Source organism: Perna viridis, chromosome 1 (assembly GCF_037379345.1).
Source record: "Perna viridis isolate PV_CMFRI_1.1 ecotype Kerala chromosome 1, ASM3737934v1, whole genome shotgun sequence".
Lineage (NCBI taxonomy): Eukaryota > Metazoa > Mollusca > Bivalvia > Mytilida > Mytilidae > Perna > Perna viridis.
The window spans coordinates 65,761,919-65,785,398 of NC_142445.1; the positions used below are offsets into that span (position 1 = coordinate 65,761,919).

The following is a 23,480-nucleotide window of genomic DNA, read 5'->3' on the forward strand; positions in this document are numbered from 1 at the left end:
TGGCAGCCATGTTTTTAACAGATCAAAAATCCAAGCGGTCATTTTGTGCAGGATACTTTAAGGAACAATCATTTTAAGTTTCATTCAAATCCATACTGTAGTTTCAGAGGAGAAGATGTTTGAAGATATTGTTAACACAGACAGACACCAAGTTATGGCTGTAGCTCACATGGCCTATGGCCAGGTGAGCTAAAAATGAATCAAAGAATTGCTTCAAAAAATGCTGCAGTTACTGCCATAAAACACTTTCAATTTTCAGTACAATACCATTAGTAGATTTGTGCTATTTTGTACACACACATCACCCGTTTTTGTGATTTCCTGATGATAACATAAGAAACAACCAAAATTATTTTTAAAGATTTTACACAATGTTTTATTGCTTTGAAATACAGATCAAGTTTAATCATCAACACAATCTTACATGCAGTTTTCAAGTTTTGCAAGCTCTGAAATTCGTCATCTCCCCTTTTCCCTTTTAAAACATGAGAACATATCAAAGAATTCTATTCAAACACTGCACAATTGTTTAGTAGTATGAAACAAAACATTAAGTTTGCTTTTTTCATACAATCCAATTTTTTGGTTGTCCAATTATGTTGTATTTAGCTGTTGCCGTCCTTCTTTATATAGTTATGGTTTTTTGTAGATCATTACCACACAAGGTAGCAGGTTATAATTAAATGACCCATTAGATTCCCTTATGTCATTTGTACTACCAATAGAATGAACGTCGATATATTGATTTATACAACTGCAAACAAATTGTAGTAATTATTTCTGTTGTTACCTTAACACATTTTATAATATCTTGAGTGTAAGTGTATTGATCTTGATTCAAAAATTGTACTACAAAGTGCCATACAACAAAAGAAAGCTTGGATTGATTGATTGGTTCTGTCTTGAACCTTTCAATTTAGGTGCCAAAATAGAGCTAGAAAGCAAATGTTTTCTTGATATTCAGAATTCTGACAATAGCTTGTTGTGTAAATGTGAATGAATTTCTTTAAAACTATATCACTAGGTGCTGTGCCATGAAAGAAATGCTTGGATTGATTTTGGATACTGCAATTTTAACCTATTTGGGCCTGAAAGATGTATTTTCTGACGTTTTGATACCACTTACAGTAAAATAAATTAATCTATTTTACTGCAATGTGCCATACTCCCAAAAGAAGGCTGGGATTGATTTTGGAGGTTGTGACTAGAACCATTAAGGAATTAGTGGCAAAAGGGGCCATTTGGATTCTGGTCACTTTTTAACTTTGTGTCAATTTTTAAATTTTTAAATCCCAATCCAAATGCAGAGCTATTACTTGCAATAACTATTAAGAGTAGAGGGTTACCTAAGTGGTCATATCAAGCTGCACCATATGAAACAGTTCATATTTTTATATTTTGCCGTAAGCTCTTACTTAAAATTGATTTTTAGCTGACCTGGCCAAAGGCCATGTGAGTTGTCATCACTTGGTGTCCGTCGTCCGTCTTTAACAATTTTTCAAAACTCTTGTCCTCTGACACTACTTTACCATTTGGAACCAAACTTGGTATGAATGTTCCTTGGGGTATCCTGCATCAAACGGGTGTGGGGATTTTTGATCTGTCCAAAAACATGGCCACTGTTACTAAAAATAGAACATAGGGGTCAGACAGTAGTTTTTGGCATATATCTCCAAAACCGTTAGGTTTAGCCAAAGTCTGACATGGGTAAAAGTGTTCAGGATTATGAGAACTATCTGTGGTCAAATTTTCATTTTAATCTGTTATGCCATGTTGAAATTTTGCCCTTTTTCGACATTTTTTTGCTATCTTTAATGTTATTTCTTTAAAAAATCTTCTCCTCTGACACTTCTTGACCAATTGGAACCAAACTTGGTATGAGTGTTCCTTGGGGTATCCTGCATAGAACTGATGTGGGTATTTTTGATCCGTCAAAAAACATGGCTGTCAATACTAAAAATAGAACAAAGTGGTCAGACAGTAGTTTTTCACTGATAATATCTCCAAAACCATTAGTTTAAGCCAAATTCTGACATGGGTAAAAGTATTCAGCATGATGAGATCTGTCTGTGGTCAAATTTTCTAGTTAATCTGTTTAGCCATGTTGGCGTTGTCCTTTTTCAACATTTTTTTTGGCTATTTTTAATGTTATTTCTTTCAAAGATCTTTCCCTTTGAAAGTACTAGACCAACTGAAACCAAACTTGATATGAATGTTCCTTGGGGTATTCTGTATAGAATAGGGAATTTTTGATCCATTGAAAAACATGGCCGCTATTACTAAAAATAAAACATAGGGGTCAGACAGAAGTTTTTCTCATATATCTCCCAAACTGTTACGTTTAGCAAAGTTCTTTTTATGCTGAAATGATCCTAATTGTAAGGCCTACAAAAGTCTCCCGGGATCAAAGTTGTCAGACAACTCCTACTTAGTTATTGCCCTTTAAAGGTGAAAAGCAATGTTTTTTTAACAGTTTTCAGCCAATATCTTGAAAATAATGATAGATAGAATGAAACTTTCAAAAATGAAATGATCCTAATTATACAACCTAAGGACATTTGCAGGGATCAAACTTGTTGGACCATTCCTTTTTAGACTTATTGCCCTTGAAAGACAAAAAAATAACCAGGTGAGCGATTCAGGATCCTGGGGTGGGGGGGGGGGGCCTCTTGTACATTTGTATAGTAGCCATCTAATGCTACTATAACAAAGCTAGCAATAAATGAAATATATCTTAAGAAGACATTTTAAAAAAAATAATATAAACTTAACCTGAAATCTACCTTTTCCTCTAGGGCTACAAGTTAATATAAAATCTTGCAAACCTACATCATGCTTTAAATTGTGCTGTGAGGTTTCTTTTAGTATAGAGAAATATATACTGTATGGCTACAGGTACTTTTAAATACTGTGCTACCTACCAAGTTTCATGAGATTCTGTTGAGTGGTTTCATCATTGTGATGCCTGTATATTTTTGAAAATTCATAGGGACATAAAACTATAAAAAAGAGGATAAAAATTTCCTAGTATAATGTATAACTACATATTGTATCCTCACTACCTACAAGTTTCATGAAATTTGGTTCTGTAGTTTCTGGTGAGTTACACTTATAATTTGCATTAGTGGTATATTTTATGAAATTTCTAAATTTATTTGGACATTACTCGTGCAAATTCAGCAGATAAAAAAATTCCTGGTAATATGCACAATTACACATCATATCCTAACTACCAACAAAGTTCCATGAAATTCTTTGCTGTAGTTTGCAAGTTGTGCTTATAAAAGTGTAACAGACAGACTGACAGGACAAGAACAAAATAACTCCTTACAAAAGCAGGGGAGACATAATTGTGCGTGATTTACAAGGAAAGGTGCCATAATGACACTATGCAGAAGCACATTATAAGAAATATACATTGTATCTGCTTTAACTGAGGCAATGGTGGCCAAACTTGGCCACACTGATGAATAAGAGGACTTTTTCACACCCAATTTCATTTTTAAATGCATGTTTATTAAAAAAAAACAATGGTTAGATTAACTGATTCACCCAAGGCTTCAGATTTACCATTTCTTAATTCAAAATGTTGATGTTCTTGTGCAAATTGACTCTGAATAAGTTCAAAACGAAAAGCAGCTTTTGACAGTGTTACATCAATATGAGAGAGTACTTCATTTCTATACATAAATAAATGTATTAATCAGGCATAATTAAAAGACCCAGTAAGCAATTTCAATTCACTATTTATTTCATAACACCAGGTAAATTTGTTTCTGAAAAGTCTTGTTTCCATAAAAATTCTTTTGAGTAATTATTTCCAATATCACAGCTCACAGAACATGTGTACACACATAATGTACCCCAGTCTATACTACTCTCTAAACTGTCAGCTTCCATATAGGTCAATAACTGGGGCATGATCTGAAAACAATATCAAAATTATGGTTATGTGGTTACAGAACTGATGGAGGTACATGGGTCAATACTTACAGGGCCTAATCTATACATCAAAGGCAAGAAGAAGTTTTAGTAAATTCTGTTTGAAACATGCCTATATTGGCATTTTTGTCTATGTAATCTAATACAAAAAAGTTCTCCCTGTCAAAGACAATTGGGAGAAGTGAACACGATGAAGGAGAAGTTTCTGTTCATTTCTCCCTCTAGATGAGGCCCTGACTTTACAAAAACTTCTCCCTGTCAAAGACAATTGGGAGAAGTGAACACGATGAAGGAGAAGTTTTTGTTCATTTCTCCCTCTAGATGAGGCCCTGACTTTACAAAAACTTCTCCCTGTCAAAGACAACTGGGAGAAGTGAACACGATGAAGGAGAAGTTTTTGTTCATTTCTCCCTCTAGATGAGGCCCTGACTTTACAAAAACTTCTCCCTGTCAAAGACAATTGGGAGAAGTGAACACGATGAAGGAGAAGTTTTTGTTCATTTCTCCCTCTAGATGAGGCCCTGACTTTACAAAAACTTCTCCCTGTCAAAGACAATTGGGAGAAGTGAACACGATGAAGGAGAAGTTTTTGTTCATTTCTCCCTCTAGATGAGGCCCTGACTTTACAATATTTGATTTTGTTTGTTTGAAATATTCTATTGCAAATTTCTTTTCCTTTCAATCAGATTTTAATGAAAATAAATTACTTTTTGATTAATTAGATTAAAATCAAATGCTTAACATGGCACAGCTTGATACGACCCAAGAGATCAAATCCTGAACAGTTGGGGCAAGTATGAAACCACCATCCAAATTTTACACAGCTTAGAATGTTGATTACAATTACCATTAAACATTTGACACAGTATTAAAATTTTACCAGAACGGAAGTGGTCACTTTATCAAATCAATTCGAGTCTAACCACTGTGGTATAGAATATTTTGGAACAATGTCACAGACTGGAGTTATATAGTTAAGTTCTATGAAATGCTTGTTTTAGACCCTTTTTTGCCCTTATTTTAAAACATTTGGAGACCTAACCCTCAAAATCAATACCAACCATCCTTATGTGATTTGGAACCTTGTTCTAAAATTTTGTTATCATAATAGGAATACATTATGAGTAATGTGAGAAGTGGCATCCCATACTATAGTAGTGCTAAAGCATGACTAGGAGCCATCCTTCCATTATATTATACTGAAGGAATATGGCATCCATTTACATAGTAAATAAAATGCTACCCAGTGTGCAGCTTAATAAAACTGCTGAGGTCTAACCCTGAACAGGTGGGGCAAGTATGGACACACCATCTGAACTTGATATACCTTTGATTTTTTATTGTGATTAGAAATTTGACACAGGATAAGGATTTGGTCTTTTTTGGTCCTAATTCCCCAATAGTTCCAGTCACAACCTCCAAAATCAGAAACAGTCTCCCTTTGAGGTATGGTAATTTTTTTTTTGTAGAATTTAAGAGTGATCCTTTCTCTTTTACTCAAGTTCTTATCCAGAAATTGGAAAAATTCTCGTCCTCAGTCCATTCTCTTCTTGGCACCCTACTCTTAATTGGTTTAAGTCGCAACCCCAAAGATAAATCCCATTCCCCTTTTGGGGAATTGCACCATATAATACAATTTCAAAGAGACCCATTCACTCATATTCAAGTTATTGACCAGACATCAGGAAAACGCTTCTTTTTGGCACTTAATTTCATATTTCCTTTGGTGGTTTGTTACCTTCTGTTTCAGTTAAAAAATCCAGTTACTTTTTGTCAAGTTAATTGTCTTGACATCAGGAAAATGCATGTTTCAGGCCCATGTTTTGCCCCTCATTCTTAAACAGTTCAAGGATGAACCCCAAAAGTCAGGCTATCACACCAAAAACAATTGTCTATACAGACGTCGACAACATGGATGAATATGACACACATTTATACATGTAAATATATGGCAGTCACATAAAAAGGTCTTTAGAATCAATGAGGTATAAATTTTTCATAGGACAGTTCAGTTATAGTCAATTAAGCTCTTATTATTTTCAGGGAGTGTACATTACAGGGAGAAGTCACTTGTAATAATCTATATAGAACACTATGACTGTTTATTACAAGGCAAAGTCACTTGTAATAATCTATATAGAACACTGCCGTTGCTATATGGCTTTTTATTACAGGGAGAAGTCACTTGTAATAATCTATATAGAACACTATGACTGTTTATTACAGGGTGAAGTCACGTGTAATAATCTATATAGAACACTATGACTGTTTATTACAGGGAGAAGTCACGTGTAATAATCTATATAGAACACTATGACTGTTTATTACAGGGAGAAGTCACTTGTAATAATCTATATAGAACACTATGACTGTTTATTACAGGGAGAAGTCACGTGTAATAATCTATATAGAACACTATGACTGTTTATTACAGGGAGAAGTCACGTGTAATAATCTATATAGAACACTATGACTGTTTATTACAGGGAGAAGTCACTTGTAATAATCTATGTAGAACACTGACGTTGCTATTTGGCTGTTTAATAGCCGATTTCTCAAATTTCTCTGTTGAAAATATGGTAAATTTGCCAAGGGTGTTTGTAAACACTACGGTATGGACTTTGATTTTGATAGTGATGTCCCAAATTAAAGATAAAAGATTGCAGAACACAACCACCTTATATCATTTTTGACTGTCAGACTAAAACTGTGCCATGTTCAGTCAAAAATTATTTAAGGAGTTTGAGTTCTACTATCTTTTGTCTTTAATGTGATTTTTCATATGGGTTTTACAAAAGAAGGAAAGGTGGTCAAGTGGTGCTCTATAACCCTTGACATAACCTATTTTTTATAATTCTTTTTACACATCCCTAAACTCATAAGGAGTATTAAAGTGAGTTAAGTTTAAGGTTATGCTTTTTCTCCTTTAATATTTTTAGTTGTCTGGCTAACTTAACTGGTATTAACATATACCTGAAATTCAAATTTTCTTTGGGCACTACATGAACAATTAGGAATATCTACATCATTCAAGGTGTGTTGTCCAGAAACCCACAAAGGCTCACCATTTCTTTTGTACCTCAAAACCTGTTGAAAAGACTTGAGTGCAGTTTTACAAGAAGAAATACAATTCAAAAGCATATTTGAAAAAAACTTAAGAGTCTTTCTATATCAGGAATTAATAACTGTATTTCTATCTTCATAAATTTAGTAAAAAATACAGGTTTTCTGCATATGTGATACTAGCTGAACTTCTGACATCTATATCAGCCAGTGGAGTCTTATATACATTTTACATAGTACGTATCAGCCAAAATGCACACCATAAAGAAAATGACATTGAATTACATTTGCTGTCAAAACACATGATGAACAGAATTCTGTATGGGTTCTTTAACATCTCATTACACCCCTTCATTCATATAATCAAAGGAAGCTTATAGACTCATATGGTTGTCAAAGCTATTATGGGATGTTACATGAATTTCAAAAAACTATATGATATTCAATATTTATCCTTCTTGAAAATGGTTTTCTGGGAATCATGCTTTAAAGCAACACATGGATAAAGAAACTCATAAGATTATAAACCAATCAAAATGTTTCAGGGATAAAAATTAGCAGTCGCTCAGTAATGCATATCTACTAAATTTTGAGCTGGGCTACCAAAGTTTTGGGTAAAATTTAGTTGAAAATATTAAACCAAAATATGGTCTGGGCTACTAGGTATTTTACCCATGTATTTTCTTTCAGAATCAATTCTAATCCACAAACTCCAATAATTAATAATTAATAATAAAAGCCAACTGAAAGGGAGGTAACTGACACTTGTAATAAATTAACAAGCATTTTTATGTGGTTCTACAAAATTTAGTCAATAAAAAGGTGACAGAGCAAATAAAGATCCATTATCTACATGTACACTGTATTTTTCCATCATTAGAGGACAACCCTGATCAGCTGACTGCTCATCGGTGATCCTTTTAAGACAGTAATTAACACAGTTTGTCAGATTTACTGCCTTTTGAAAGAAATGAGAGAAAGAAACACCAATTTTGGGAGACAAAAGAGGTTTGAACTCAGGATGTTCAGGATCATTTACACAAAATCAGGTTTTTGGTCAATTTGACTAAAAATTGTGTTTGTTGGACAAGTGGTCAAAATTGGTCAAGACAGGTATAGTAAATTAGTTTCCATGAATAGCTTATACATGTACCTATATGTAAGTGCTACATGTAGCTTGTGTTATTTGTTAATTCAGCATTATATATCACTACTTATTCAGTTGGTTATTATTTAATAATAAAGCATGTTAAGTAAGAAAAAAAAACATTGTAAGAGTTTTGTGACTGTTACAAGGTATGTAAAATCTGTACCTGATCAGGTTCATCTTTTATTCTTTCTTTGAATTTTAGAAATATCTTGTCTTGAGAGTCATCAGACACAGCCATTTTTTCTAGGTCTTTTGATGCACTGTCAGGTAAGACATTCTCAGCTGCGTTAGACTTCATAAAATCCTCATATTCTTTTATCCTCTCCTTCTCACTTTTTTCACTGTCTTCTTTACTAGATAAAACCTCAGGTTCTGTTACAAGTTCATACTCAGGAAACAGCACTCCAACATACAAGTCCTCAGAAGCTTTTGATTCTAAAGAAAAATTAATAAGACACATACAAGTAAAATCTTATATAATTTACAAGGAATAGTTACATGTATGTCATTATACAATATACATGTAGGACTTATTTTAATATAGAAGCAGGGTACACAATCACTCATGTGAAATTTCTGTTCTTTTACAACTATTTTCTTTACACATTGTTTATATGTACAAATGTATAATTGTTTAACTGAAGTAATTTGGCTTAGTATGCAACTGTCTTTAAATAAAAGCAAATATTGATAATAAAAAAGGTCCGTTTCATGATCTTAGTATTTATATTGATAATGGTAAACTTAATTTACAATAAAAGGGATGATTTTTCATTCTGTATTGTCTGTTATCCATGTTTAAATGGTGGTGTCCCCTTGACCCCATCATATGGTGTTTACAAATCACAATTGGTTCCATTTGCTCGTGTTTGTAACAATGTTTTGGATTTTAAAGTAAGAAATCTTTATATAACTGAGAAATTACAACATCAAGGTTTTTGATATCAAAAGCTTGTTAAAACTTTCACAATTTTTTTCAACTGATACAAGAAACTCACTCTCAAATACAGATGTACTTGTAAAGGATTAATATGTGGGGCTATCTCTTGCACTTTTATGGTAATATGCTACCAAAGGCATGGAAAGCTTCATACTCTCACCCAATAAGTTACAAAATATAACTAAACAGCTGAATAGGCTCATTCATAAGGGATATAGTTGTGATATCGTTGTCAAATCCTTAAGGTTGGCATTTTTTGGTATTAACATTGATTCACTCAGAGGGTCTTTACATAGAAATTAAAACATTATGTTAAAGCAGTTATTACAAAATGTAGTATGACATAGGTTGTGTCCTTATTGAATGATTTTGATGTACCATGATTCTCAACCCTACATGGGAAGAATTGGACCGATTTTACATATGATGGGGACTAACTTTTTGAAGGTTTAAATTGGTCTGGAGCTGTAAAATTGTATAATTATATTCAGTTTCTTTATTTCCATTGTAACAAGGGACTCGGACCTTTTTGAACTGATTTTTATGTGTGTTTAATTATATGATATTTTTTCCATAGTGGCCAGATTTTAAAGGGGGAGGGTTGTGATCATGTAACCTTTTTGGGCCTGTCACAAGTCAGGAATTTCTAGCCGCTGCATGTCTTATTTCATTTTCACTTTAACTTTATATTTTATGTTACTCGAGTATATAAAGGCAACTCTTTCGCTTTAGTACCTGTGTATAATGATGTTTTGGGGACAGCTGCATTGTAGTATGAGGATCTCCTTGTTGTTCACTGAAGACAAATGGGTGGCCTTGGGCTGACATTTTCATCCTGGTTGGGTTGACATATACAACATACCTATTATTGTTATAATACATTTGTACTTTTAAAAGTGTATCTTGCCAACTAAAATTTCATGCCACTTGCCATTTTCTGTCCCTTAGGTCCAAAGGAAAAAAAAAACTCTGACATTTGCATGTACTTGTACATGTACAGTTTACCTGGCAAAGTTGGTTTTGGATCTTTCTGACATATTCCCTTATGACTTTTCTTCCAATCAACTTCTTGGTGTGATCTACTGCAATATGTAACACTTTGACATCTTGCACATCTCTTTGGACCTCTCAGGCCACAGACAACACAAAGGTCTTGGTAGAAACTTGCTGATGGTCCTTCTTCCTCAGTTGGTGGTTCTGGACTGTAAAACGTGTTATTTCTATTCAGTTGTGACCTAAATACGCGAAAGTTCTTGTTTGAATTTTTCACGTAACAATTCACGTTGCGACATATAAAAACAAAGATAGTTCTGTGAAAAGTATTCTCATTCTCTTCGATGGGAGAGTAAACTTGAAGGAGAAAAGACAATATTTTCCCACAGTTTTCACATTCTAGATCTTTGTTGTCCGGAATCGGTTTGAGTGAAAGCCATGCTGGTTTTCCACCAACTTTACTAGGAAATTGGTGACTACGGAGCAAATGTGGGTCTGTTTTTTCAATGAATGCTAATTCCACGTTGGTCTTGTCAACCATATTGCTTCCGGATGTGTCAAAGTCAATGCAGCGTTTAATGGTAGCAAAACAAAGCTAAGCACTAAAGCTCTTATGCGAGCACTTGTTATTACTTGCCACTAACACCACACAGTTTAGAGGTTTCGACAAAAACCGAAGTCATTTTCTTTCCTCAAATACAATTTGAAGAATTTCAAATTCACCATGCCAGGCCATGGTCATAGCCATGGTGGCTGTGAACATGACCATGATCACACACCAGAATCAGAGTTGGCTTCCTCATACAGTTTGTACCTAAAAATTGACACCGAAAGGGTGACTTGTCTTAATGAGACTGTTGAAGAATCTGGGAAATATGTTTTCAAACCTTGGGATAAACGTTTGGACAAGGAGAAAGTGAGAATATTTTTATGAGACAATTAATCTTCAATTAAATTATAGCTCAATGACTTCTATGCATTTTGATCACTTCTTCATTGTGTACCTTTTATATGTATGGTAATTGCTCGTCCATTGGTTGATTTGCCAGACAATTTGGGGCCATGGGCATGGATATCAGAGCTTGTCCTGTAACAATAATATCTGATTTTTCAGACCAATTTTGGTTGAAGGCAATAATTCAGTGCTTCATTGGCCCTTGAAAAGTTAAAACTGGGTATGTAATGCAGGTTTATACTATTGTGGCAGAACGGCCTACCTGCGTTGTAGTAGGTAGTGAGATTTAAATAGCCAGTTAATTGACTTGGCTAAAGGATTAATTCTTTAGCAGAATTGGTTTGTCGCTGGCTTGTCACAGAGCAGTCTAGGGTTTGATCCTTGGTGGCAGAGTATAATTTTGTGGGTTAAATCATGCTCTCCTGTTACACTATTAACAATATTATTTATTGCCTTTTTTGCAGTAACTGGCACTATGAGAATGTAAATTTTATAAATGGTGGCAGGTTGATCCGTCCCCAGATTGTTATGTCCCCAGTCACTTGGTTTTTCTGTCCCGAAGTTGATCTGTCCCCTCCAATAATTACATTGTATGAATTTATGTGTATAAAATTTAGTGTCATACACCGAAACTTGTCTTTTACAACCAATTTCATTTGTGACTACATATACAGTCATCACACTTTCAAGGTAGTATCTAAATTGAAAAAAACTATAACATTTAGTATATTTATTCAGAGATAAAGACATGGTTTGCAGGCTGTTTCATTTTTACACATGTGTACGTTCACAGAAATCTTGATTAAAAACAAATGAATGGAAAACAATAACCTTTTAATGATAAAAATGACTTAAATTGACTAATTACTTTTTATTTTGTAATGTAAGAATCATATGTAATTACCTCAATTAGGTCTTATACTAATCATATAATATTTTATAAACTATAATCTATAAATTTGTTTTTAAATTGTAAAATTTAAGAAAATACATATAGAGAAGGATAAGATAATTTTTTTTTCAATACTTATTTTTAATGTTTTAATTGTTTAAATTCCTAATGCATCAAATTTATGATTGGGGATGGATCCACTAGGGGACAGATTGACATGAAATCTTAAGAATTCACAAAATTTTGTGATCTTGAACTTTATTAAGTTCAACATCACAGTCATACCTGAAAATTTTAAAAACTAAGGAGTGTGTTACAAATTATAAAGAATGGGAAAACTTGTCAATAGTGTTGTCTGTTGTACATTCAACAACAATTAACTGTCTTTCTTTGAATCAACAAGATTTTAACTTTCAAGCCAAATCCCATGTTTTTGCTAAGCTCTGATGCCAAGGCCTCCAACTTGTCTGGCAAATCAGAGCAATCTAGGACTAGCCCTATTTCAATAACTACTACTATATTTTACTAATAAATTTTCTCCTTTTGAAAATTTATATGAAAAAAATTTCTGTGCTATTTTTATCTTAAAATTATGTGCATGTAGTTCCTAAAATTTGACTTTACCGTACATAGGACTAATGTTTAAACAACTCATAATACTTTGTGGTTGTATAATTGTATGGTGCTGTTATTGTCCATACTTTTTTTTCTGAGTAATAACTTGAGTATTAGTTGATTTATCATACCACCAAAAATAAATTTGGATTGATTTTCATTGTTAAAATTAGTAAGACCTTACTGTTCAGAAACAAGTATTTTATAAAACGTTGGATAAATTAATCGATTAATTTAAATAATAGAGCTTGATATGTAGTGATATGCTTAAACCAACCTTCATAACCTTGTATTCGGATACATGTACAAATGTATTTAATGATTTTAAACAAAATTTTTAAGTTGACCCATTTAGGTCTGAAGTAAAGCTTCATTTGATTTCCATTCAACTTTTTGATTACATTCTGATTACATTACCAAAAAAAAAAATTCTGTGAAAAAATAGGTTATTAAGGATAAATATTTTTGCATTTTACATTGTTTATCAAACTTAACATTTTAATAGATGTTAGAAACTGAAAGTTGTGATTGACTATTATACATTTTATTGAGTAGCTACATGAAATAGTGGTGTACCACTCCGTTTAAATTTCTATTCCTTTTGTCTTGTTTCCAGCTACTTATTTTCCACAGCAAATAGAGAATATGCTATTTAAACGATTTTTCAATTGACAATTTATTTGCAAAATCCTCAGTATCATGTTGAGTATACAACTATACAGCATTTTGTCTATTTGTTATTTATTTTATTGTGTCATTACAATACTTATGCCAAGGAAGTAAAATTGTTTTCTTTTATTCATGTGTGGAAATATCTGGAGTAATCATATTTAATCATGAAGTAATTGACTATTTCGACCAAAGTAATCATATAATCAATTACATTTGAAATTATAAGTAATCATTAAGTAATCAATTACATTATTTACTCCATGTATTACAGTAATCATGATATAAATGATTATATTTGGCAGTAATCGGCCCCAACCCAGAACAAAGGATATTACCATTTAAACCTCTTAGACAAGTTTGAAATCCAATGATGACATTGTGAGCGTTATCTCCCTTTGTAATTTTTATACCAAATGGGCACAATTTATTTTTTTTCCACAGCTACATGTACATTGTATTTTATATTCTCATAGCATTTTATTATTGTTAACAACACAATTAAGTTTCTCCTATTTTTGTGATAGTTCAAACCTACTTTAAAATGTTTCAGTTTGTTGAAAGTGATGCTGATGAGGAACTGCTATTTAATATTCCGTAAGTGACTTTTAAGAAATATTTATTTTTATACTTTTGGAATTTATTAGAAGGGTATTGAGTGTAAACATGTGAGCATGGGGTTCTCTAATCTTCATGAAATTAGTATGCTTCAGAATTGTGTCCACAATGCCATACATGTACTTCTGGCCCAGGAATTAATCTTGCATTTAATTCTCTTTTGAAACCTTAGATCTGATGAAGCTATTTATTGTCTAAACAGTTACATGTATGTACTCAACCTATGATACGAAAGTTCAGAATCATGCTGCCTAAGAATTATGTACATACATGTACTTATTTATGTACTGATTTTTAAGACTGCTACTAAAAGGCATAGTATTTCTTGGATTAAGTAGTGTAGTGAGATATTTCCATGCACTTTGTGTATCTAAAATTTATTTGAAATTAAGATTAATTAAACTGTTGTACCATTTTTCTTTTATTACTTGAAAATTGTGCTAAATTTATGTACTTCAAGTCATGTGGAAAATATGGCTTTCATTTTCATTATTGTTTAATATTATCATAGAAATACTTCTGTTTACAAACTTGTGCGATTAATGTCTTGTAGAAATAGGAAGAAGTTGAATTAAGTTGGAAGAGTAATCAAGGGAACCAAGGTTATAGCGATAATCAAAAGAATGTAATCCAGAGACAAAGACCAGACATGGAAAACAGACATACACAACAAAGAACATAAAGTAATTAAAATCATACATAAAAAGTAGCAAAAGCAAATGAGCAACTCGGACTCCACTAAAAACTGGGAGCATGGACCAGGTGCACTGGTAGGGTAAGCGTCCACTGCTTTTTTTGTTCATAAAAAGTCAAGTCCGGGATAGACAAACGAGGAAAGGAAAACTATGACCCGTTGAATAAATCAGTTTTCATGGTGCAGATTGATACACCATAACGATCCACAAGTTCATGATGACGACCATAAAATTTCTGTAGTGATGACATCAATCTTGTAGCAACATAACCTTGTTCCAAAAGCGTATTTGTTAGAGTTCTAGCATAATACAAAAAGTCTGCATAGTTTTGGCAAGCTCTGGCATAACGTATGAGTTGTGATATGAACATTCCATACGCAGGTACTGAAGGGATGTTGCCACAGATGAAAGGAAAGTTGACAATTCTGACTGAAAAGTCATCACATTTGTTGTAAAGTTTGGTCAATAGTTTTCCTTTACCATCGATTTCTAAGTGAAGGTCAAAATATGAGGTTGACTGAACAGTGTCTGTAGTATCCTTTATCTCAAGTTCTTCGGGGTAGATGCGATGTATCAAATTCCCGAAATTAGGATTGTTTAAAGATAATACGTCATTTATATAGCGGAAACTGAGATTAAATGATCTAGCCAAAAGATATTCTTTCTTTTGAATCAGATCAGCTATAAAGTCAGCCTCATAAGATTGAAGGAATAGGTCAGCAAGTAAAGGAGCACAATTTGGTCCCATTGGAATGCTGACCGTTTGCTGAAAAACACGTCCACCACACTGGACAAATATGTTGTCGATTAAAAATTCCAGCATTTTGTAAACATCTTCCTCTGTATATTTGGAAGATGATTTGGAATTATTTCTTACAAAGTATGAGGAATCTCTACCAAGAACTATATATTTGTATCTAGGTGTACCATCTTTTTTGGAAAAACAACGATATATGATGTTTTTAAGTCAGGATTTTAACTGAGTATGGGGAATAGAAGTATACAGTGTTGAAAAATCATAAGTTTTAATGCTATTATATTCAGATAATAGTCTTGAACTGATTGTCTCCAAAAGATCTTTCAAATTTTTCAGGATCCACATTGAATTAATACCACTATGGGAGTAACAAGTGTTGTGGTAGGACTGCAGGCCCTCTTTGACAGTTGTGAATATAGAAGTTTTGAAAGAGGTTTGGTGGTACATTTTGCAGGTCCAGCTATGAAATGTTGTTTGTATGGATTCTTGTGGAGTTCAGTACATAGATGGTAAATTACAATCATCGTCCTTGGTAGAGAGACCAAAAGAGGATATCACAGATTTATGGTTTTCCACAATCTCTTCTTTGAAGAGTGTGGTAGCAGTACAGGTCTTATCACGGCTGTTATTTTCTATGTCTACCTCTGATAATAAACATTGGATGTAGAACGTTTTGCAGACAAAAATAATGTTTTTTGGGCTTTGTCTGCTGGTACGACATCATATTTGTCATATATAGTAGACAATGTTTTTGCTACATCAGGGTCTTTGAAAACTGATGTAGCCTTGGCACTCATTGACCTACTTAAAACTTTCATTTGATTCAAAATTAAAGACCTCACGGCTTTTAACCACTCTGACAGAGAATCAATGTCTTCTTGTTCTCGTTTTATTCATTTTCTCCATGGCATCCATAAGAACTTTAAAGTTATAATTTCAATTTATGGAGCGTGGTTCATAGTACTTGGGACCTTTAGAAAGGATATTATGCAGAGATTAGTTTTCGATGATGGTTAAATCTCCCATAAAGACATTTGTTCCTGATAGAAAAGTTCAGAAAAGGGAAATATTTATATGTTAATCCTGACATACTCCATTGCATACTATGTTTATGTCCCAAAACTAAAGGTGGGTCCATATTATTTTAACCTGTCAAATTGTCTGTCCTTTCTTCTGTCAAGTTTTTGCTCGATAACTCAAAAACGCTTGCACCAAGTGAATGAAACTTTTTGAGAGTGTACATGTTTTTGAGTTATACAAGTTTTTTTCTTTTTTGGGTTTTATTCATAAAAGAGGGGTGTGTTTTCCTTTTTTCATACAATAACTTAAAAATGCTTGCACAAAATATAATGAAATTTTAGGGAAGTGTATATATCAATAGTGGTAAACTCCCTTTAATTGTGTTGCAAAAGTGTCAATAGACAAATCTGTTGTGTGTAGGGGCATTATCTATGTTTCCCAAACACAAAGATTTTTCTAGGGTAGTCCTATTTTTAGTGTTTTGGCTAAACAACTGTGCCCATGTTGAGTGAGAGGGGCATCACCTGGTTGTATATTGCTGCTGATTTGATCTATCATAATATTATGAATTGTAACCAATGATTGACTATATATACACACACTTACTGTAATCATATAAGCTGCTTTGCTTTTAAAATAAACTTATAACTATTAAAAATAATTAATTAAATTCATCACTTAATGGTATTTCTAATGCATTGATTTTTTTAGCTCACCTGGCCAAAGGCCAAGTGAGCTTATACCATCACTTGGTGTCTGTCGTCGACGTTGTTGTAGTGGACAAATTTTTAAAAAATCTTCTCCTCTAAAACTACTGGACTGACAGGTTTTAAACTTGGCATGATTGTTCCTAAGGGTGTTCTGCACAAAATGACCTTTGGGATTTTTGATCCATGAAAAAACATTGCCCCTGTTATTAAAAATATAACATAGGGGTCAAATTGCAGTTTTTTGCAAATAACTCAAAAATCGTTGTCTTAAGCAAATTTTTGGCAAGGTAAAATTGTTCAGCATCATGAGATGAACCTATGCCAAAATTTTCAAAACGATTGTTCAACTGATGTAGGAGTTACGGCCTCTGAAAGTTTTTTTTTTTGCATTTTTCACATGCGCAATTTTGAAAATCTTTTTCTCAAAATCCGTTGCACAGAATTCAATGAAAGTTGGCATTTATGTTCCTTAGGGTATCCCACACAAGTGTTGAGATTGTTGATTCATGAAAAAACATTGCTGCTGTTACTAAAAATAGAACATAGGGGTCAGATGGCAGTTTTTTGCAAGTAACTCAAAAATCATTGCCTTTACCAAATTTCTGGCATTGGGTAAAATTGTTAAACATCATGAGAAATTTTCAAAACCATTCATTGACTTATGTAGGAGTTACGACCCCTGAAACAGTTTTTTTTTGTTTTTTTTTCACATGTACAACTTCGAAAATCTTTTTCTGTAAAACCATTCAAGATCATTGAATGAAAATAAGCATAATAGTTCTTTAGTGTATTGTGCGTGCCCAAAATGACTGTTGTGATTTTTAATCCGTGAATAGATATGGCTGCCTATACTAAAAATGGAACTTATGGGTCATAAGACAGGTTTTTGCAAAAAATTCAAAAACTTGCCTTTAGCAAAATTCTGGTTCAGGTCATGAAAATGCTATGAAAAGAATTTCCTGCATTTGACAGTTTAGTTGATTTTAACTTAGCCTGTCTCATTCCTCAAGTTTTTCAAATAAGCAAATTGTTAACCAGGTGAGCGATTCAGGCTCTCTTGAACCTCCAGTATGTTTATACTTGAATTACTTCATTTTTGTTGCATTTAATTTTCAGATTTACTGGCAATGTTAAATTAAAGGGTATTATTTTGATTGGTGGAGAGGAAGATACACACCCTAACAAAATGAGACTGTAAGTCTTATATATTGTAAATGACTTAAGTAAATGACCTTTGATGTTTTTGTTTTTCCGGTATTCAGTATGTGTTAATCACAAGTGGGCTAACATACAGATCTATTAGCATTTAATAAAATGCATATCTATGTGTTCCTCGGCACTTGTGATCATATTTTGTTAATTCACTCCTTCCAAATAATTATCCTATTAAACTTTCAGTTCATGTCTTTATATAGTCAACATGTTTTTCATATGGGATGAACAAAAAACATACCGGTAAATAACTTTGTAATACTCACAATAAAACCATTCAGCAGTGGAAAAAGGCTACAACATTATCAAACAGCATTTTTTATTCATTCAATAGGTCATTTTAAAGTTTTGTTTAGGAGAGATAATTACCAGTAGTAAAAATTTACATCATATATCATCATGTATATTCTGATTTTCTTGTTGTTTATTAAATATACTCACAAACCTGGATATGGTTGCACAAAACTTTGGTTAATGTTAACCAGATACTAGGGGTTAAATAATAATATCCACTGGACAACATGCCAAGCCTATCCACACTTAGTTCTTGGTGTGTCCAGTGTGGTGGAGTTTTTCAACAAACGGTTGGCATTCCAATGGTAAAAAATTGTGCTCCTCTTCTTGCTGACCTATTCCTACATTCTTATGAGGCTGACTTTGTAGCTGATCTGATCTGAAAGAAAAATTGTTTAGCTAGATCCTTTAATTTCAGTTTCCGCTATATAGATGAAGTATTATAATTAAACAATCCTAGTTTCTGGGATCTGATACATCGCATCTACCCTAAAAAACATGAGATAAAGGACACTACAGACACTGTGAAGTCAGCCTCTTTTCTTGACCTACACTTAGAGATTGATGTTAAAGGAAAATTATTGACCAAACTATACAACAAACGTGATGATTTTTCATTCAGTATTGTCATCTTTCCTTTCATCTGTGGCAACATCTCTTTAGCACCTGTGTATGGAGTTTTCATATCACAACTCATACGCTATGCCAGACCTTGTCATAACAATGCAGACTTTTTGTATCACACTAGACTTCTTACAATTAGACTTCTAGAGCAGGGTTATGTTGCCACAAGATTGTAGTCATCACTACAGAAATTTTATGGTCATCATCATGAACTCTTGGATCTTTACAGTGTGTCCATCTGCATCATGAAAACTGATTTGTTCAATGTGTCATAGTTTTCCTTTCCTCTTTCGTCTACCCCCAACTTGACTTTTTATGAGCAACTCGATGGATGTTTCTATAAAAGCAGAGGACACTTATCCTACCGGTGCACCTGGTCATGCTCCCAGTTGTTTTTAGTGGAGTCTGAGTTGCTCCTTTACTTTTGTTACTTTGTATGTATTATTTTAGTTATTTTAAGTTCTTTGTTGTGTTTGTCTGTTTTCCATGTCTGGTCTTTGTCCCTGGATTACTTCTTTTGATTTATTTTGATTTCCGCTAGAATTTTGATTCCTTTGATTACTCTTAGAGCACCTTTTGCCCCTGACAAAAGCTGTAAGGCTAAAATTTGGGCCCATATTTTTTATATCTTTTTACGTTTTATTTACATTTTATCTGTATGTAGTACTTTTTATTTTTCAAAGGTGGCTATTGTTAACTTATTGTTCACTTATTCATTATTCTTATTTACGTTTGATTTGAGCCACTTCTCAACATATATTATTTTTAATTGAAAATTAGCCTGTAGAAATCAACCTTTAACCAAAAGATAGACTATCCAGTGGTTGAGTTTAACATTTTGAGCAACGGTGCCAACCAAAATCCCGATGTCTAAAGACATGATTTAAAATTTTTATTAGGTGAAATACCGAAATTACAGAACTATTTTATCATCAAAACAATATTGTTGAACAAAAGGGAAAGAAGCTAAAAAATTGTCATAGTACAAAATGTAGTTTTTTTGTGCTGCCATTTAAGAAAGGGACATAACATTTATACTTTGTTGTAGGTTCAAAAATAGACCAAATATGACATTTGATGATGCTAGTGCAGAACCAGAACAAGAATTTGAAATCCACCCTGACACACAAGGTGTTATTGAATATAATACAAAGTATGTAGACTGTAAGGTAGAGATGTTGGGGAGGGCTGTAGATGGGACAACAACTCTATCTTAAGGAATAGGACACATTAAACAAAAAAACAATAAAAGAGCATCTTTGTTTTTCCAAGGATTTCTCCTGGCTTCTTTATTTTTCTGCTTTCAGCATTCTATAAAAATTTTAAAAAAAATACATTAGACTCCTATTTTGAACAAAACATACTATATACTTCTATATTCGGATATTTATGTTAGTGAATATTATACTAAATAGAATATAAACTGAAATATACTGTATATGTAGTTCTCTTCAATACTTTTTATGGAACAATTAATAACATAAATGTTGCCCAAAATAATTGTATTTCATGAAAAAAAATCAATCTAATTAAATTTAGACCTATCAATTGTTCTATTCAGTTACTGCATGTAGGTTCTAACAACACGCCATTCTACTTTCTGTTCAAATGACTTTTTCAGCCTCCCCTGGTTTTTTCCTTCAAATTCATGACAGATGAGTTCTGATTGGTTGGTCGGGAAGGTATTCTAAACAGAAAGTATAATGGAGTGTTGTTAGATCCTACATGCAATGACTGAATGGAAGAATTGATAGGTCTAATTTAATATTAGATTTAGAAAAAATTAACATGTTTTCACTGCCTATGACCGGTATAGAGGTGTTAGTATGCTTCAAATCCTTTTGTATTACCTCCCAGTGGTTGACTCAAATCTGCATATAAACTCTTATAATTTAGTTTCACAAGAAAAAAATAAACTTTGTTTTTTAAAGAAGTATCCATTGTATGTTAGTGTACCTGTAATTTTTCACTTGATGAATTGTATTTAATCTTGTTTATTTCAGAGTAGTGAGATTTAGTTCTGTGCATCATCTATCAATCCACTTCCCTTCCAATTTTGGTGCAGATAATACTAAAGTATACTACATTGGTTTAAAAGGAGATTTTACTGAGGTAATTTTTAATCATTTCTTTAATGAAAATATATGAAATAGCTTGGAATGAAGAGTAATAGAACATTGTACTGTTTATTAGGATTATTTTGTCTGTGTCAAATTATTGCAGTACACATTATACATTTGTAGATGTATAATATGAACAATGAACACATGACAGATTTTCTGTTTATATTAAATGCATAACTGTGAACCAGTGCAAATGAGGAAATAACAAAATATCTGTTAAGGACCCTACTAGTTAGTGCCTACATTACATAGGAAACAATGATTAGAACGAGGAACAGAATATTCATAATGCAGGGACAAAGATTAGATCGAGGAACGAGACATTTGTTATTTGGGGACAAAGATTAGATCGAGGAATGAGACATTTGTAATCCAGGGACAAAGTTTAGATCAAGGAATGAGACATTTGTAATTTGGGGACAAAGATTAGATCAAGAAAGCAGACAAAACATCATATGGAAAACAATTTCTCTAAAACATAAATAAAGGAATAAATGAGCAACCCTAACTCCATTAAATCTGGGAACCAGGACCAGGTGTACTGGTAGGGTAAGCATCCGCTTCTCTTTCGAGTGTCATGTTATGTTTGGGTGATAGAACACGTCTTTTAGAAACATCAAATGAAAAAAATAATGGAATTACAATGTATAAATGCTTAAAGTATTAAGAAACTGTCCATGTGAAAACCAGACATATCATATCATAAGGGTGGCACAGGGTAAATTTAATCCTACCAATTTGTTTTTGTTCCAATGTAACTTTAAAATCATCTTGATATTAGCAAGATCAGAGATTTCTCTATATTTAAAGTGGGTGACTCATGATGTATTTTCAAATTTCCTTTCAAGTCAACTAAATTAAGAATGAATCAAAGAGTTATTTCCGTTAAATTGAAAGTTTTGACCACATTCTATATACTCTGTTTCATTCTTACTGCTACATTAAAAACCATTTTCATTTTATTTTCAAACCAACATTCATTTTTTTTTTATTTTAAGAGTTGTGATCCATAATGGATAAAAATTATCTGGAAACAAAATTTGGAATGTGCCATCCACTGCCTTGGCATTCCATCGACACCCTTTTAATGGTTTACCCTTTTCAATTTTAATCATGGTTGTTAACAAATTATATGGCTATTGAATTGATAGTGTTGATACTTTATACATGTAAATATTGTTTTGTTTTATTACAGGCTCATAGACATGAAGTGACATTATGTACTTATGAAGCCAGACCAATGCCACAAGATCACAAAACAAATTTATTTGACAGTGTAAACCATCAAATTTCATAGCACATTTTTTTAACTTGATCTGTTGATAAATTATTGAATGCTTACTTGATGCAGTATGGATTGGAGGTTTTAGCTTCTTAATAATTTATAGTTTGTGAAGTTGTTATTCATGTTGTCTTGGTTACTGTTAGGTGATCATTCAACACATCATTAAAAAATAGAAAACTAACATATGAGCCGACATAGAACTGCAAACTGCACTAATAGAAGCATGTAAATTTCACGAAATCAACATAGATTTAAGTTTGTCTTAAAGACATTGTCTACTGCTAATTTTATTCTGTTTAAAATACCACTTCAGTACACAGCAAATGACTTCAATCAAAGTTCAACTATTTTCTATTGTGCATTAATAAGCGAAAATAGTAAAGTGAAGTGGAAAGCAAGAATTTAAAATGTAATCATTTTAACAGTTTGGGGTAAAGCCTTGTTGAAATGACTTTTTATAAACATATTGTTGCTATTCTCTTATTACAAATAAGAAAATTTCTGTTCAGTATTGTATCAAATCAGTGCATTGTAGCTTATTTAAGCAATATTGTTGAGATAATAAAATAATTTAGCAAGCTCTAGTTTAGTTGACTGACCATTTAGATGACAATTAAGTAACCTTTTATTTAAAATTTTCTGCTTAGAATTTTATTTTTCACATTACCTTCAAACTGCTATCAAGTTATTTCTATCCCCTTCATGTGACCTTTTTGATTTTGGTGTAGAGCTTCAGCTTGATCAGTTAATGGTAATGTGTAAGTTTTGCCTGGGTCACACCTTGAAATTTCTGTTTACTGCTTATCTTACTGGTAGTTTTAATTTAAGTGGTGGATTGTGCCCTTCTGAATTTTTTTCAAGTTATTGTTTCTATTGTCAACACCAACTTTATCTCTTACCCATTACACTGAATGGAATTTACT

General features: G+C 32.7%; 2 protein-coding genes across 2 annotated transcripts; one reads left to right on the forward strand and one right to left on the reverse strand.

Moving 5' to 3' along the window:
- Nucleotides 1-3,733: 3,733 nt before the first annotated feature.
- On the reverse strand, nt 3,734-10,663 carry LOC148629899 (uS5 assembly chaperone PDCD2-like). Its single transcript, XM_088559457.1, has 4 exons — nt 10,101-10,663; nt 8,319-8,590; nt 6,916-7,029; nt 3,734-3,924 (listed from the first exon to the last, which is right to left on the reverse strand). Exons 1-4 carry the CDS (start codon nt 10,627-10,629, stop codon nt 3,748-3,750), a joined length of 1,092 nt encoding a protein of 363 aa, XP_088415583.1. The 5' UTR covers nt 10,630-10,663; the 3' UTR covers nt 3,734-3,747.
- Nucleotides 10,664-10,716: 53 nt separating this feature from the next.
- Nucleotides 10,717-23,141, forward strand: LOC148629900 (PITH domain-containing protein CG6153-like). The gene is made up of 6 exons (XM_088559482.1): nt 10,717-11,004; nt 13,773-13,816; nt 18,136-18,213; nt 20,198-20,302; nt 21,153-21,261; nt 22,468-23,141. The coding sequence occupies exons 1-6, from the start codon at nt 10,813-10,815 to the stop codon at nt 22,567-22,569; spliced, it is 630 nt and encodes a 209-aa protein (XP_088415608.1). The 5' UTR covers nt 10,717-10,812; the 3' UTR covers nt 22,570-23,141.
- Nucleotides 23,142-23,480: the final 339 nt, after the last annotated feature.